The sequence below is a fragment of the Lepus europaeus genome, chromosome 4 (assembly GCF_033115175.1).
Source record: "Lepus europaeus isolate LE1 chromosome 4, mLepTim1.pri, whole genome shotgun sequence".
In the NCBI taxonomy this organism is placed as follows: Eukaryota; Metazoa; Chordata; class Mammalia; order Lagomorpha; family Leporidae; genus Lepus; species Lepus europaeus.
This window is the reverse complement of record NC_084830.1, coordinates 75,675,197-75,690,108: the sequence shown is the minus strand read 5'-3', so window position 1 is coordinate 75,690,108 and position 14,912 is coordinate 75,675,197. Positions and strand designations below refer to the sequence as shown.

The 14,912-nt window shown below is 38.7% G+C and overlaps 1 protein-coding gene across 1 annotated transcript in view; it reads right to left on the bottom strand.

Annotated features, from left to right (window-relative positions):
- The window catches only part of CPA6 (carboxypeptidase A6), a 359,484-nt gene that overhangs the window by 92,614 nt on the left and 251,958 nt on the right, over positions 1-14,912 (bottom strand). Inside the window, exons 4-5 of the mRNA XM_062189878.1 lie at positions 4,281-4,395; positions 1,148-1,249 (exon numbers count right to left, since the gene is read on the bottom strand). Of these exons, the coding sequence (XP_062045862.1) occupies positions 1,148-1,249; positions 4,281-4,395 (217 nt within the window). The remainder of the gene's footprint in view (positions 1-1,147; positions 1,250-4,280; positions 4,396-14,912) is intronic.

The following is a 14,912-nucleotide window of genomic DNA, read 5'->3' as shown; positions in this document are numbered from 1 at the left end:
ACTATATCGACGGACTACTTCTGTAGTTTGTGGAAGGAATGGCAGCTGAAACTGAACATGACAGCAGCAAACTCGTGAAGTCCTTGGACACTGTGTAAACAAGATGAAGGTTGATCCTGCATTCCCCTGGGGACTTCTATGTGTGCGGGCATTCATGTGAACTTCTGTTGGAGAGCTCCCATTGACAGCAGGGTGGAGCATGGGTTAGAGGATGAGAGGACCAAAGGGAAGCTCAGACTGAGGTCACTACTGCGGTAGTCTGGCAGAATAGATACAGGGGTAAGTTAGGACAAGAGAAGAGTTTTGGAGCAGAAACTATTTAGAAGAAAACTATTTAGAAGAAAGTATTGGTATGTTTTGGTGGTAAATTTAAATACAACAAGCAGATAATATAAAGGGGAGGGATTTAGGATGATACTCATATTTCTGAATTGGGAGGATACTGATGCCATTCTGAGTTGGAGGTGCTTTTGTGAATATCCAGGTGAGGGTGTCAAAGAGGCAATGATGTGTACAGAGAATGGACTCCACCGCATAGAAAGGTCTGGGATGATGGTTGAAACTATGGGGCAGATGTGCTTATTTAGAGAGCATTCGGAGAGCGCAGAGAGCTGAAGGCGGAGGCTTGGAGAGTACCAGAATCTAACGAAAGGACAAGAGAAGAGCAGCCAATCAATGAGACTGGAGAGATGGTCAGAGAAGGCAGGAGGAGAAGGAAGTTGCAGTCATTACTGATCTTGGCAAGAGGAGGGTAGAGATGGTGGCCATAAGTAAATGTGTTTAGAATTTGGCTGAGCAAGGATACAAAGCTACAGATCAGAGGTGAGAAAGAGATGCAGACTCGGGGACTGAGAACAACGCCTACCTTTGCATACATCTCTAGTTTGTTTTCGTTCATTGCCAGCCATGCCAGCTCACAAATAATTTTCAACAATAACTCTATGTTAACAATAGTATCCCTTGGAATACTCTTGGATAAGAATATAATGGGATTCACTTAACTAAAGGAAATTTTTTCTTAAATTATCAGATGATGTTACTTATCAGATTCTATAAACTATCATTTCATTTCTTTTCCCTGTAAGCCAAACTTGAAAAAGATAAATGTCTGGTAATCAGTTTATATTTAGTTATTTCTTATTTTTACCTTTAAGACAAAAAGAGATCTTCCCTCATATGATCTTCCAATAGAGAACAAATGAATAAAGCCGGAATACGTTTTATTCAAATGATGCATCCAATCTTGAATCTAAAAGCAAATAAATAAAACCGTATCAGACTCTCTCACAACAATGGGAATTTTAGAGAACAAAAGGAAATAAAAAAATCACAGTGGGTCTCAGGATTCAGAGTGTATGGAGTAGAACATAGAACAGAAAAATCAATGTACTATTTTCAATTTTTTTGAGATACTTAAAATTACATTTTATTTTTCTGCCTTTATAGACTATAGTTTATGTCTTTGTATTATTCCCTTTCTAAAGCATGCCTTTTACTACCACATACCATTAGTATTAGGATGGCAGTTTTACAGAAAATTAATTGATATGCTCTGGTTTCTTTCCGAAAATCAAAATTTATTTCAATTTTTCCACAAGTATTTAAGAGGAAAAGAAATAAATCAGCCTCAGGAAAACAATCTAAACTACCTGAAAGTGTTTTTAAAGTCCCATATATTGTAATCTCTGTCACTGAACAGAAGATGCTAAGAAAGAGGTATTAGCTTTTGCTTTTAAAGGTTATTTTACTGAGCCACAGAATGGAGGGCATACTCTGAATAAATTCTCCACTGATAGTGATGCATTTGCATCGATTCATTCACACACGCTTATCTGTCATCGGGAGAAGGTCTATTTGAGATGGATGAGTAAGGTGTGTAGAAAAATGGGTGACATTTCTGACTCAAAAGCCCTGTAAGGAATAAAGAAGTAACACAAAAGTGTTCCACTGCTCCATGATGTGAAAGGGTCTGTGCTGAAAGGATGTATAAACATACTTAGGGAAGAACATATATTTTCTTTTCTTTCTATTCTTATTTGATGTAATGAGTAGGATACACACACACACACACACACACCAAACCTTCCAAAAGCACATGGAAAATTCTCATCACTTTTTTAAAAAAATATTTATTTATTATTTACTTGAAAGTCAGAGTTACAGAGAGAGGGAAATACACACACACATGCACACACACACAGAGAGAAAAAGAGAGAGAGGGAGGGAGAGAGAAAGACAGCAAGAGAGATTTATATTCAATTGCTGGTTCACTACCAAATGGCCTCAATGGCCAGGGCTGGCTGGGCCAGGCAGAAGCCAGGAGCCAGGAGCATCATCCAGGTCTTCCACATGGATGTCAGGGGCTGAATCACTAGGACTATCCTCTGTTGCTTTCCCAGACTGTCAGCAGGGAGCTGAATCAGAAGCGGAGCAGCCAGGATATGAATCGGCACCCATTTGGAATGCCAGTGTTGCAGGAGGCTGCTTTACCCACTATGCAACAATGCCTGCCCTGTCATTATCTTGTAAATACATTGTCCATGAACTTTTTGAATCTCTCTTGAATATGTGTTTACATACATCTATGCATATCAATATCTATTATATTTTAAAAATTCACCTGTTTATAATGCACATTAATTGCACTTCCTTGTACCAAATTAACTAAAACTTTTCCATTGCTTCTAATTGCAAGCTTCTTCTTCTTCTTTTTTTTTTTTTGCAGGCAGATTCAGTGAGAGAGACAGAGAGAGACAGAGAGAAAGGTCTTCCTTCTGTTGGTTTACCCCCCAAATGGCCGCTAAGGCTGGCGCCTGCACTGATTCAAAGCCAGGAGCCAGGTGCTTCCTCCTGGTCTCCCATGCGGGCGCAGGGCCCAGGCACTTGGGCCATCCTCCACTGCCTTCCCAGGCCTCAGCAGAGAGCTGGACTGGAAGAGGAGCAACCGGGACAGAATCTGGTGCCCCAATCGGGACTAGAACTCCGCAGGCGGAGGATTAGCCTAGTGAGCCACGGCACTGGCAATTGCAAGCTTCTTAAAAGTATGTTGGCACATAAATTATTTGGAAATCATTTTAAAGGGAGAATTGTCATCAAGAGAACCAAAAATATTCTTAAGAATATAACAGGATCTCATCAATTTTATATCTTACATTCCTTTGTTCAATTCAGGGGAAGCATGGAAAAATGTGTGTATTCATTCATTCTGTTTACCTGTTTGCCACTCTTTATATAGTGGTGAATAAGAAAAAAATGGAAGTTGTAGCTTAGGGAAGAAAGGCATTAACAAAACAATCATATAATTACATAAGTAAGAACTATGGTGGAGAGCACATCCATGTGATATGGGGACATAGGATGTGCTGGGGACTGGCAAGGTGGTGGGGGTTTGATCCAGTTTGAAGAATAGAAAACATCTGCCCTCTTGTTCGTGCAGAGATGTGAAGGGTAAGCTGTTCCAGCGAACAGTCAAGGATCTGACAGTGAAGATGGGATTGTCATAAGTCTTCCTGCTAGAATAAATTTAATGCATGATCAAAGGGTCAGAAGTGCCAAAGGTGGCATTTGGCCTTTTGGAGGTCTCAGCTTTGCAGAGGGTGTGCACAAAGATCAATGTCTACCTCTCAGTCGAAGCATTGCCCTCAAACTCTGGCTCACTCAACGCTCCGTGGTGTTTTAATGAAGGGCTTTGTCATCATAGCAACAACACCTTCATCTTCCACTGCACTTCCTTTACGTGGGAAGGTTGGTTAAAATAAGTGGAATTCAAACAATTTTCATACTTCTAAAGCAGAATTTAAAAACTTAACTTGGGGGAAGGTGGGCATTTGGTGAATATCTGGCTTGTGATCTCACATCACGTATCAGAGTACCTAGGTATGAGTCCCAGCTCTGCTTCCAATTCCAGTTCTCTGCTAATGTGTACCCTGGGAGCAGCAGGTGCTGGCTTACATATTTGGAACCCTGTCACCATGTGGGAGACCCAGATTATGTTCTGGGCTCTTGGCTTTGACCTGGACCAGCCCTGGTTGTTGTGGACATTTGAGGAATAACTTGTAGAAGGAAAATTTTTCTCTCCCTGCCTTTCAAAAAAGTAAAAATAAATAAATAGTATGTCAAAAAAAGACTTAATGGAAAAGATCAGTGAACTGAGGGTTTAGGCCATATGAAACCTGTAATTCTCTTGTCTTATACTTCTCTCCAAATCTTTAGACTTAACTGATAAGGATGCTCTTAAGAAATAAACAAACAAAAACTTCAAAGATCCCTCAATTACTTACCTCTTCTAAGGAGTGGTACACCTCATAATTATAATCAGAGAGAGATCTGCGATTTCTCCGGGTTCTCAAAATGCTTTCCTTTTCTAGTGCTTTCTGAAGATCTTCTATGAGGATCCTGGATTTGAAACGATAGACATGATGAAAACTAGACTAAGATAATAACAAAAATCAGGCAATATAAAAAAATCATACATCTGTGAAATGAAGGATCACAAAGACTGACATTTCTAAAAATACCAGATTTTGGGAAAATATTCTTTTTCATGAAATAAGAACTGCTAAATAAATGGTATAATGAATTGAAAGTATAAAACTACAGGCATATGTCATCAAATAATAATAGTAGTACGAATAGCTACCACTGTTGGAGCAGCTTCCACAACTGAATGATAGCTACATGTACTTAAGTTTGTTGAATACTTACCAGGAGCCTGACTTTTTTTTATATTTTATGTCCAGGATCTTAGTTAACAGTCCTATGTGGTAGATTCTATTGTTATCACCATTTTTAAAATGAGAAAACTGAGCCTCAAAGTGTTCCAAACTTGCCAGTGTCATTACTGGTCAGTGCAAAGCCAGAATTTTATCTTGGAACGTGAACCTAATCCATCTTGAGAATCCCTGCCCAGAGTGCCATAATGAAAACAACATCAGCTGCTCCCCCACTTTCCACTTCTCACTCCCTAGCCTCTTTCTTGCTTCTTCTATAGCTCACACCTCTTTCTTCACTGACAGATATCTGTCTTTCCATCGCCTAGCCCAACTGACCCAAGACTCAGAGAGAACAAGGAAGGGAGGGAGCCACAGTGCTCACGAGGAAACTGAAGTGCCCAGAGTTGTACAGAACCTTCTCACTGCATGCTAGTGTCAAAAATGCCAAGAGTTCAGCTAATCAAAGTGAATGTATCTGGGAAATGAAGGCTGAGACCAGGACAGAAGATCCCAGGCTCACTGAATTGTGTGGGATCAGTCCCAGGAAGAGTCAGATATAGGTTTGACTTCCCCAAACTCACTCGTCTCCACTAACTTGAGTACAATACTGTTAACAAGGCTCCTCACTCATTGGCAATAGGTGTCACTTGAGATGGGAATACATTTTGAGAAATGTGTTTTTGGTTGGTTTTCATAGAGTATAGGCACACAAACCTAGATGGTATAGCCTTCTTCATACTGAGGCTATATTTCAATCTTATGAGACCACTGTTGTAGAAGAGGAATTGGAAAAGTTTGTGGAATATGGACTTAAAATATAAGTTTATTTTGGCTCCCAAAAGGAACCCTGAAATCCATGTTTATAAGGGGGCTTCCCAAAATTCAAGAAAAATGCATATTACGAGCAGATTTAAAGTTTTTTTTTTTTTTTAATTTAAGGGTGGTGGTGTATTGGAGAGTGAACAATATCACTAGCTGGGCCAGCAGAGCCAGAACTCAATCCAGTTCTCCCACAAGGATGGAAGGGATCCAACTATGTGAACCATTTCTGCTGCCTCTCTGGTCTACATTAGCAGGAACCTAAGGAATCAGGAGCTGAAGCCAGGGCTCAAAGTAGATACTCCTATGTGGGACATGGGCATCTTAACAGGAATCTTAATTACTAGGCTGAATGCCTGCCCTTGGACAAATTGTATTTGTGGTCTCTCATTGAATGAAACATTGTTATATAGTGTATGATTGCAAACAGTTTTATTTAAGAGACCCTCAGTGATTTTTTTTTTTTTCTGGGCCTGGCAGGTGGCTAGAAAGCTTTGCTTTTGTATTTTATCATTTCCAAAAGAAATTATTTCTTAATGGCTTAAGTGCTATTAAGACATGTAATGGCATCTTGAAATGACTTTCAAGGCTGAGCTGTATAGCCACTTAATTAAGACAAATCTTGAATTGCCTGAATAAATACTTTCTGGTTCCAGAGGGAAGTATATATATACCGAGGGTCATGCTGAATGTAGGACATTCCTCTCGCTTTACTCATTCATTACTGGGTGCCCACCTTGGATAAAGCTTTCAGTGAGGAATTGATCATCCACATACTCTTCTTTATGTTTCAATTTTTGACTTTAAAATGGGAATCACTTTAGAAATCAAATGAGCTGGCACACAGCTTGGGAAACGGTCTTGGCAGCTGCTGGTGTTGCTCCAAATGTGAGAAGAACATTAAGTCATGCTCTAAAGACTGGCTGTATCAGTGTTTTCTCTCTTCCCTCAGGGTATAAAGCTATACTACAGATAAGATTTGTGTGAACTAAAGAATGTATCAAGATTCTCAGGTAGGTCTTAAGTTCTAAAGGAACCCCTGTGTCAATGCCTGATCTTCCTTGTGCCAGCAGAGGCTCTGGATGGACAAGAAGGATGTTGGTTTGGTTGGGGCTACTGATGTACTGCAGTCATTGCAGGTGAGCCTCTGGTGTGTTTCCCTCTCCTGGATCATCTATCCATTTTCCTGCCACTTTTTTTCTGCCCCAGGAAACTAAGGGAAAAAAATCACAATGGATTTGCCAATGTCTGCAATCTGTACAAGAAGCTCTTGAATTTCTGGTTTAATGTGTCTACAAAACTTCGTTATGGCAACCCTAGCAAACTGGTATAGTCTGCTGAGTAATATAGGCTGCACCCTGATTCAGGCCCTAAGAGACAAACCTTCAGGTGAAAAGCCGGTGCTATGACAGCTCCAGCCTCATTTCCTTGTGAGGTAGGGGACTGGAAACCAGCAGAGTGATGAGAAGACTGTGGAATTGAGCCCCAAATGGTCTTCCTAAATTGTGGTATTTTCTTTCTTTCTTTTTTTTTAAAATGCTGTTCATATTTCCTACTCCAATTGTATTCATTTCTATAATAGTGACAAGAACTATGGAAAGCTTTCCAAGCCATGTCATCATTCGGTACAAAACTACCTTCCTAACACTTCCAGGCTCAAAACGGGTCCTCAAAAATAGAATTTGCATTGACAATTTTGTAGATAGGTAATTATAAAATAAATGCATTTTTTATAGCAGAATGAATTTTCTTGTTGAGAGGGATTGATCACCTATGGGTCAGATCTACACTTTAAAGATCACTGTAGCTATACTTTATATATAGGTGCACTGAGTAAATGATAATCATTTGAAAATATCTCAGGGTACAATAATAAAAGTCAATTAAGATGATTTCTACCTACTGGTACCACAGAATTTAATTGAGTCTTATATGTTATTATCTTGAGACCAACAAAATTCATAATTCAAAATGATTGTTCTCCATGAGACAACTGGTTTCAAATACTCATTTTTTAAAGATTCTATTCTCTGCAACATGAAGTGTGATATTTTATTCTATATCAGTTCCACATGACCTATATTTAATGTCAAGAAATAGAGACTTGTTAAACTAACTGGTATATTCTTTTTTACTGAATGGTAATTAATGAAGCATGTGAGTTGTTACAGAGCACCTATGGGTATAATTGCAAAGCTATTTTCTGCTAGGCATTCAGAGAATAAAAGCCTGCAATACCAGAGCAGTGAATAAAATGTGTCCAAAATGAGTAATGGTTTGATGCACAGCTGCAATTCTGCTCCAGAAGCACAGATAAAACACCTTTCTGTAAAAAGCATGTCAGTACTTCAAAAAGGCTCTACATATCCTCCTGGTAGGGCCGTATTTGTGTGGATGTCATGGCCATTGTGCATCTCTTGGCCCGCGCTTCTGGAGACTGGTCCTCACCCTTGATCCACAGAGCTGTCAGCCCAACTCATCCCTTTCCAGCTGCCATCACAGACCTATGTGTCAGTTTTTAAAAATGTTTGTTTATTTATGTTAAAGGAATAGGAGAAGAGAGGGAGAGAGGGAGAGGGAAGAGGGTAAATGAGAGAGAAAGGGAGGGAGGGAGGGAGGGAGAGAGAGAGAGATTGACTTTGATTTCTCATCTGCTGATTCACTACCCAAATGCCTCCAACATCTGTGACAGGGTCAGGTCAAATCCAGGAGCCTGGAGCTCAACATGAGTCTCTCACTTGGGTGGTAGGGACCCAAGTTCTTGTGTCATCATGTTCTCCCTCCCAGGGCTCACATGAGAGGAAGCTGGAATTAGAAGCAGAGCTGGGATTTAAACCCAGGCTCTTCAATACCAGATGTAGATGTCCCAAGTGTCATTCAATTGCAAGGCTGAATGTCCACATGGTTGTCAGTTTCGACAGTTGGGATAGTTGAGTGGAGCCATTTACAATCATGCCTCCTGGCCCCCAAATCTTGGGATACACAATTAAAAGTAAGCCACTCTCACTTCCTGACTCATTAATTCACCATACTGCAATTCTCCCTGATTCTTCAGTGTCTTTGCCATTCTGACCTTTCTATATTCCTATTTAGTAAGCCTCACCTCAGTGCTACAATCTTTCTTTTCTGCAACAACTACTTTTCTTAGCTCTTACTCCTTTTGTCTCTTTGCCATATACTTCAGCTCATTTCTTCACTTTAAGTAGAAAAGTGAAAATTAGAAACCAGGTATGATCTTAATTTTTTTAATTATTTTAATTATACATATGTATGGGGTACAGTGTGACAACTCATTATATGCATTCAATGTGTGATGATCAAATCTGGTTGCTAACATTTCCATCTCCTTATCATTTGCTCTGTGTTTTGACTCTTTGAGCTCCTTTCTTCTACCCATTCATAAAGGATATAATAGGTTATTAGGAACTATAGCCACTCCACTGTGCTATGGAACACCAGAATTTATTTTTCATATCTGTATTTTGGTGCTCACTATCCGCCCTTCCCAGTCTCCAGTAATCACTATTCTATATTCAGGTACACTTTTTTAGTTTCCACAAATGAGAGAGAATATGTAGCATTTGCCTTTCTGACTCTTACTTTTACTTAACATGATGTCCTCAAGTTCCATCTATTTTTCTGCAAAGATATCATTCTTTTTTATAGCTGAATAATATTCTATTATGCATACATACCATATTTCCTTTATCCATGCATTGACAGGCATTTAGGTTCATTTAATATCTTAGCTATTGTCAATACTGCTACAAATAAACATAAGATTGAAAATACAGTCTTTTTTTTTTTTATAGGCAGAGTTAGACGGTGAGAGAGAGACAGAGAGAAAGGTTTTCCTTTTCTGCTGGTTCACCCCCCAAATGGTTGCTACGACCGGTGCGCTGCAGCCGGCGCTGCACCGATCCGAAGCCAGGAGCCAGGTGCTTCCTCCTGGTCTCCCATGCGGGTGCAGGGCCCAAGCACTTGGGCCATCCTCCACCGCCTTCCCGGGTCATAGCAGAGAGCTGGACTGGAAGAGGGGCAACCGGGATAGAATCCGGCGCCCCAACCGGGACTAGAACCCAGGGTGCCAGCGCCGCAGGCAGAGGATTAGCCAAGTGAGCTGTAGCACCGGCCGAAAATATAGTCTTGATATACTTATTTCATTACTTTTGAATCTAAACCCAGAAATGGAATTGGTAGGCCATATGGTAGATCTATTTCTAGTTTTTTTGAGGAACTGCCATATGGTTCTCCATAGTGGCTATCCTAATATACATTCTTACAATGTATGCGTTCTGTTTTTCCATATCCTCACCAGCAGTGTTAACATTTGACTTTTGGATAATAACTATTCTAACTGGTATGGGGTGACATCTCATTGCAGTTTTGATTTATATCTCTGATGGCTAGTGATTCTGAGCATATTTTCATACATTGATTTTAATTTCTTCTTTTGAGAAGTCTTTGCCTATGTCAATGTCTTGCAGAGTTTCCCCAGTGTTCTCTAGTACTTTGATGGTATTGGGTCATAGATTTAGGTCTTTGATCCATTTTGAGTGTTTTTTTTTTTTTTTTTTTTTCTGTAAGGTGTAAGGTAGGGATTTAGTTTGATACTTCTGCACATGGAAATCCAGTCTCTCCATCATCATTTGTTAAAGAGACTGTCCTTGCTCCAGGGATTGATTTTAGCTCTTTTGTTGAAGATAAGTTGGTTGTAGATGCATGGATTGATTTCTGGAGTTTCTATTTTGTTCCACCGTTCTATTGGTTTACAAGTCTGTTTTTGTGCCAGTACCAGGCTGTTTTAATTATAACTGCCCTGTTGTATGCTTTGAAATCCGGTACTGTGATGCTTCTGGCTTCGTTTTTATTGTATAAGACTGCTTTAACTATTCAGGGTCTCTTATGTTTCCATATGAATTTTAGCAGGATTTTTTTCTAGATCTGTGAAGAATGTCATTGGTATTTTGATTGGAATGGCATTGAATCTGTAAATTGGTTTTGGCAATATAGACATTTTGATGATGTTAATTCTCCCAATTCATGAACATGAAAATTTTCTATTTTTAATCTCTTCTTTATTTTTTCTTTAATGTTTTATAATTTTCATCATAAAGATCTTTGATAGACTTGGTTAAATTTATTCCAAGGTATTTAATTTGTTTTGTAGCTATTGTAAATGGGATCTGTTCTTAAAGTTCTTTCTCAGTGATGGCATTATTTGTGTATACAAAGGCTATTGATTTTTCTGTGTTGATTTTATATCCTCTCACTTTACCAAACTCTTTTATGAGTTCCAATTGTCTCTCAGTGGAGTCTTTTAGATCCCCTATATACAGAGTCATTTCATCTGGAAATAGGGATAGTTTGACTTCCTCCTTCCCAATTTTTATCACTTTGATTTCTTTTTCTTGCCTAATGGTAGTGGCTATCACTTCCAGGAATTGTATTAAATAGCAATGGCGAGAGTGGGCATCCTTGTCTGGGTCTGGATCTTATGGAACGCTTCCAGCTTTTCCCCATTTAATTAGATGCTGGCCGTGAGTTTGTCATAAATTGCCTTGATTGTGTTGAGGAATGTTCCTTCTATACCCAATTTGCTTAAAGTTTTCATCATGAAAGGATATTCTATTTTATCAAATGCTTTCTCTGCATTTATTGAGAGAACTATATGGTTTTTGTTTTTCAGTTTGTTAATGTGATATATCACATCGATTGACTTACAAATGTTGAGCCAACCCTGCATATCAGGGATAAATCACCCTTGGTCCAGGTGGATGATTTTTCTGATGTGTTGTTGGATTCATTTAACTACTATTTTGTTGATGATTTTTGCATCTATGCTAATCAGGGGTATTTGTCTATAGTTCTCTTTCTCTGTTGTGTCTTTTTCTGGCTTATTTAATTAAGGGGATGCAGGCATCATAGAAAGAGTTTGGGAAGTTTCCCTCCCTTTTAGTTGTTTTGAATAACTTGAAAATAATTGGAATTAGTTCTTTAAATGTCTGGTAGAATTCAGCAGTGAAACAGTCTAGTCCTGGGCTTTTCTTCATTGGGAGAGTCTTTATTAATGACTCAATTTCCATCTTGATACTGGTTTATTTCCATTTTCTGTGTCTTCACGACTCAATTTTTGTAGACTACATGTGTTTAAGAATCTATCCATTTCTCCTAGGTTTCCCAATTTGTTGGCGTATAGCTCTTTGTTGTAATTCCTGATGATTATTTTTATTTCTGTGGTATCCATTGCTACATTTCCTTTTTCATCTCTGATTTTATTGATTTGGGTCTTCTCCCTCTTTTTTTTTTTTTTTTGGTTAATTGGGCCAATGGTATATCAATTTTGTTTATTTTTTCAAAAAGACCAGTTTTTCATTTTCCCAATATTTTGATTTTTTTCTTTCAATTTTGTTTATTTCTTCTCTAATTACAATTATTTTTTTCCTTCTACTTTCTGCTAATTTTGGGCTTGGTTTGTTGTTATTTTTGTATGTCCTTGAAATGCATTGCTAGCTCATTTATTTGGTGCCTTTCCAATTTCTTCATGTAAGCACCGATTGCTATATACTTCCATCTTAACACTGCTTTTGCTGTATCCTATAAGTTTTCTTTTTAAAGATTTATTTATTTATTTGAAAGGCAGAGTTATAAAGAGGCAGAGGCAGAGAGAGAGAGAGAGGTCTTCCATTCACTGGTTCTTGCTCCAGATGGTCACAACGGCTGGAGATGAGCTGATCCGAAGCCAGGAGCCAGGAGATTCCTCTGGGTCTTCCACATAAGTGCAGGGGACCCAAGGACTTGGACCATCTTCCACTGCCTTCCCAGGCCATAGCAGAGAGCTGGGTCAGAAGTGGAGCAGCCAGGACTTGAATTGGCATCCACATGGGATGCTAGCACTGTAGGCAGTGGCTTTACTCGGTTTGCCAGGGTGCCAGCCCCTCCTATAAATTTTGATATGATGTATTGTCATCTTCATTTGTTCCCAGAAACTTTTTTATTTCTCTTTTGATTTCTTTCATGGCCCACTGTTCATTCAGGAGCATGTTGTTCAGTCCCCATGTGTTTGCATATGATATAGAGATTCTTGAGTTGTTGATTTCCAGCTTCATTCCATTGTGGTCAGAGAAAATGTATAGTATGATTTTGATTTTTTTTGAATTTGTTGAGAATTGTTTTATGGCATAGCATGTGCTAAATCCTAGAGAAAGTCCATTCACTGTTGAGAAGAATGTGTGCTCTGCAACTCTGCCTCCAAGCTGCTGCTGGCTTCGGCTCTTGGCTGCTGCAGTTGTGCGTTGTGTTTGTGTTTTTGCTGTGCATCTGCACCCTTCACACAGGTCCAAGGTGTTCCTCTTCCTCTTGTAGGATTTCCTTTCTGGTTTTCTCTCTGATTCTGCCCTGTGAGTACACTTCCTGCACTTTTTTCCCCTACGGTTTATCACTGGCCTAACATAGTATGTTGTTTCCAAATATGCCATCTTGGAATCCAGCTGTGTGAATTTATTTCTGTGATCTGTATTGTGTCCCATAAGTCTATGCGTCTGTTTTTATCATGGCACCATACTGTTTTTGTTACTAGAGCTCTGTGGTGTGGTTTTAGATCAAGTATTGTGATGTCTTCAGGTTTTTCCTTCATGCTCAAGATGGCTTTTGCTATTTCGAAAGCTCTGTGTTTCTATAAGAATTTCAAGAATATTTTTTTCTAGTTCTATAGAGAATGTCTTTGATACTTTTATGTGGATACTTTTGTGAATCTATAAATCCCTTTGGGTAGTATAGGCATTTAAGCATATTAATTCTTCCAATCCATAAATATGAAGTTTTTTCTATTCTTTAATTCTTCAATTTCTTTCATCAATTTTAAATAAGTTTCACTGTAATCATTGGTTAAAGTTACTCCTGGGTATTTTTTGGTAGCTATTGTGAATAAGATTACTTACATTATTCCTTTTTCAGTGAGTTCACTATTGGTGTATAAACATGCTGATTTTTATATATTGCTTTCATATCATGCTGAGTGTTTTTTATTGGATATAATAGTCTTTCTGTGGAGTCCTTAACTTTTTTCTGTATATAGAATCATATCATCTGCAAACAGGGATGGTTTGACTTCCTTTTTTCCTATTGGTAATTTTTCCTCTTGCTTAATTGCTCTGAAATTTCCAGTATAATATTGGATAAAAGTGGTGAGAGTGGAAATTCATGTCTAGTTCCAGATCTTAGAGCAACTGCTTTCAGCTTTTTCTCATTCACCATGATGATGGTTATGTTTTGTTATATATAGCTTTTTTTATGTTCAAATATGATTCTTCCCTACCTAATTTGTTCAGGATTTTAATCATGAATGGATATTGAATTTTATAGAGTGATTTTTCTGCATCTATTAAGATGGTCTTATGATTTATCCTTCATTCTGTTAATAGTATTATTTATTAAACTGAGTTTGTTGAGTTATACCTGCATCTTTGGTATAGATCTCAACTGAGCATGGTGAATGATCTTTGTAATGTGCCATTGGATTTCATTTGCTAGTAATTTTTTGAAAATTATTGTCTCTATGTTCAGCACAGATTATAAACTATGGTTCTCTTTTTATTTTTGTTGTGTCTTTTTCCTGTTTTGGTATTAGGGTAATGCTGGTCTCAAAGAACCTGTTTGGGAGGGTTCCATCCCTTTTCATTTTTTGGAATACTTTGAAAAGAATTGATTGTTAAAATTTAGCAGTAAAGCCATCTATCTCTCTCTCTCTCTCTCTCTCTCTCTCTCTTTTGATAGGCAGAGTTAGACAGTGAGAGAGAGAGAGACAGGGAGAAAAGTCTTCCTTTTTCCATTGGTCTACCACCAAAGTGGCCGCTTAGGCCGGCATGTTGTGGCCGGTGTGCTGTGCCGATTCAAAGCCAGGAGCCAGGTGCTTCCTCCTGGTCTCCCATGCTGGTGCAGGGCCCAAGGACCTGGGCCATCCTCCACTGCCCTCCTGGGCCATAGCAGAGAGCTGGACTGGAAGAGGAGCAACCGGGACAGAATCCAGTGCTCTGACTGGGACTAGAACCCAGGGTGCCGGTGTTGCAGGTGGAGGATTAGCCTAGTGAGCCGTGGTGCCGGCGGTAAAACCATCTTGTACGGGGTTTTTCTTTGTTGATAGTCTTGACTATTGATTAAGTCTCATTATTGACTTGTTCAGGTTTTCTATGCATTCATGATCTGATTTTGGTAAGTTATATACACTTGGAAATTCATCCATATCTTTTTGGTTTTTAAATTTGTTGGTGTATAGCTACTCAGTATAGTTAGTAAGTATTTATTGTGTTTCTGTGATATCAGCGGTAATAACTCCTTTTTAATCTCTAATTTTATTTATTTAAGTCTTCTCTCTTTCCTGTT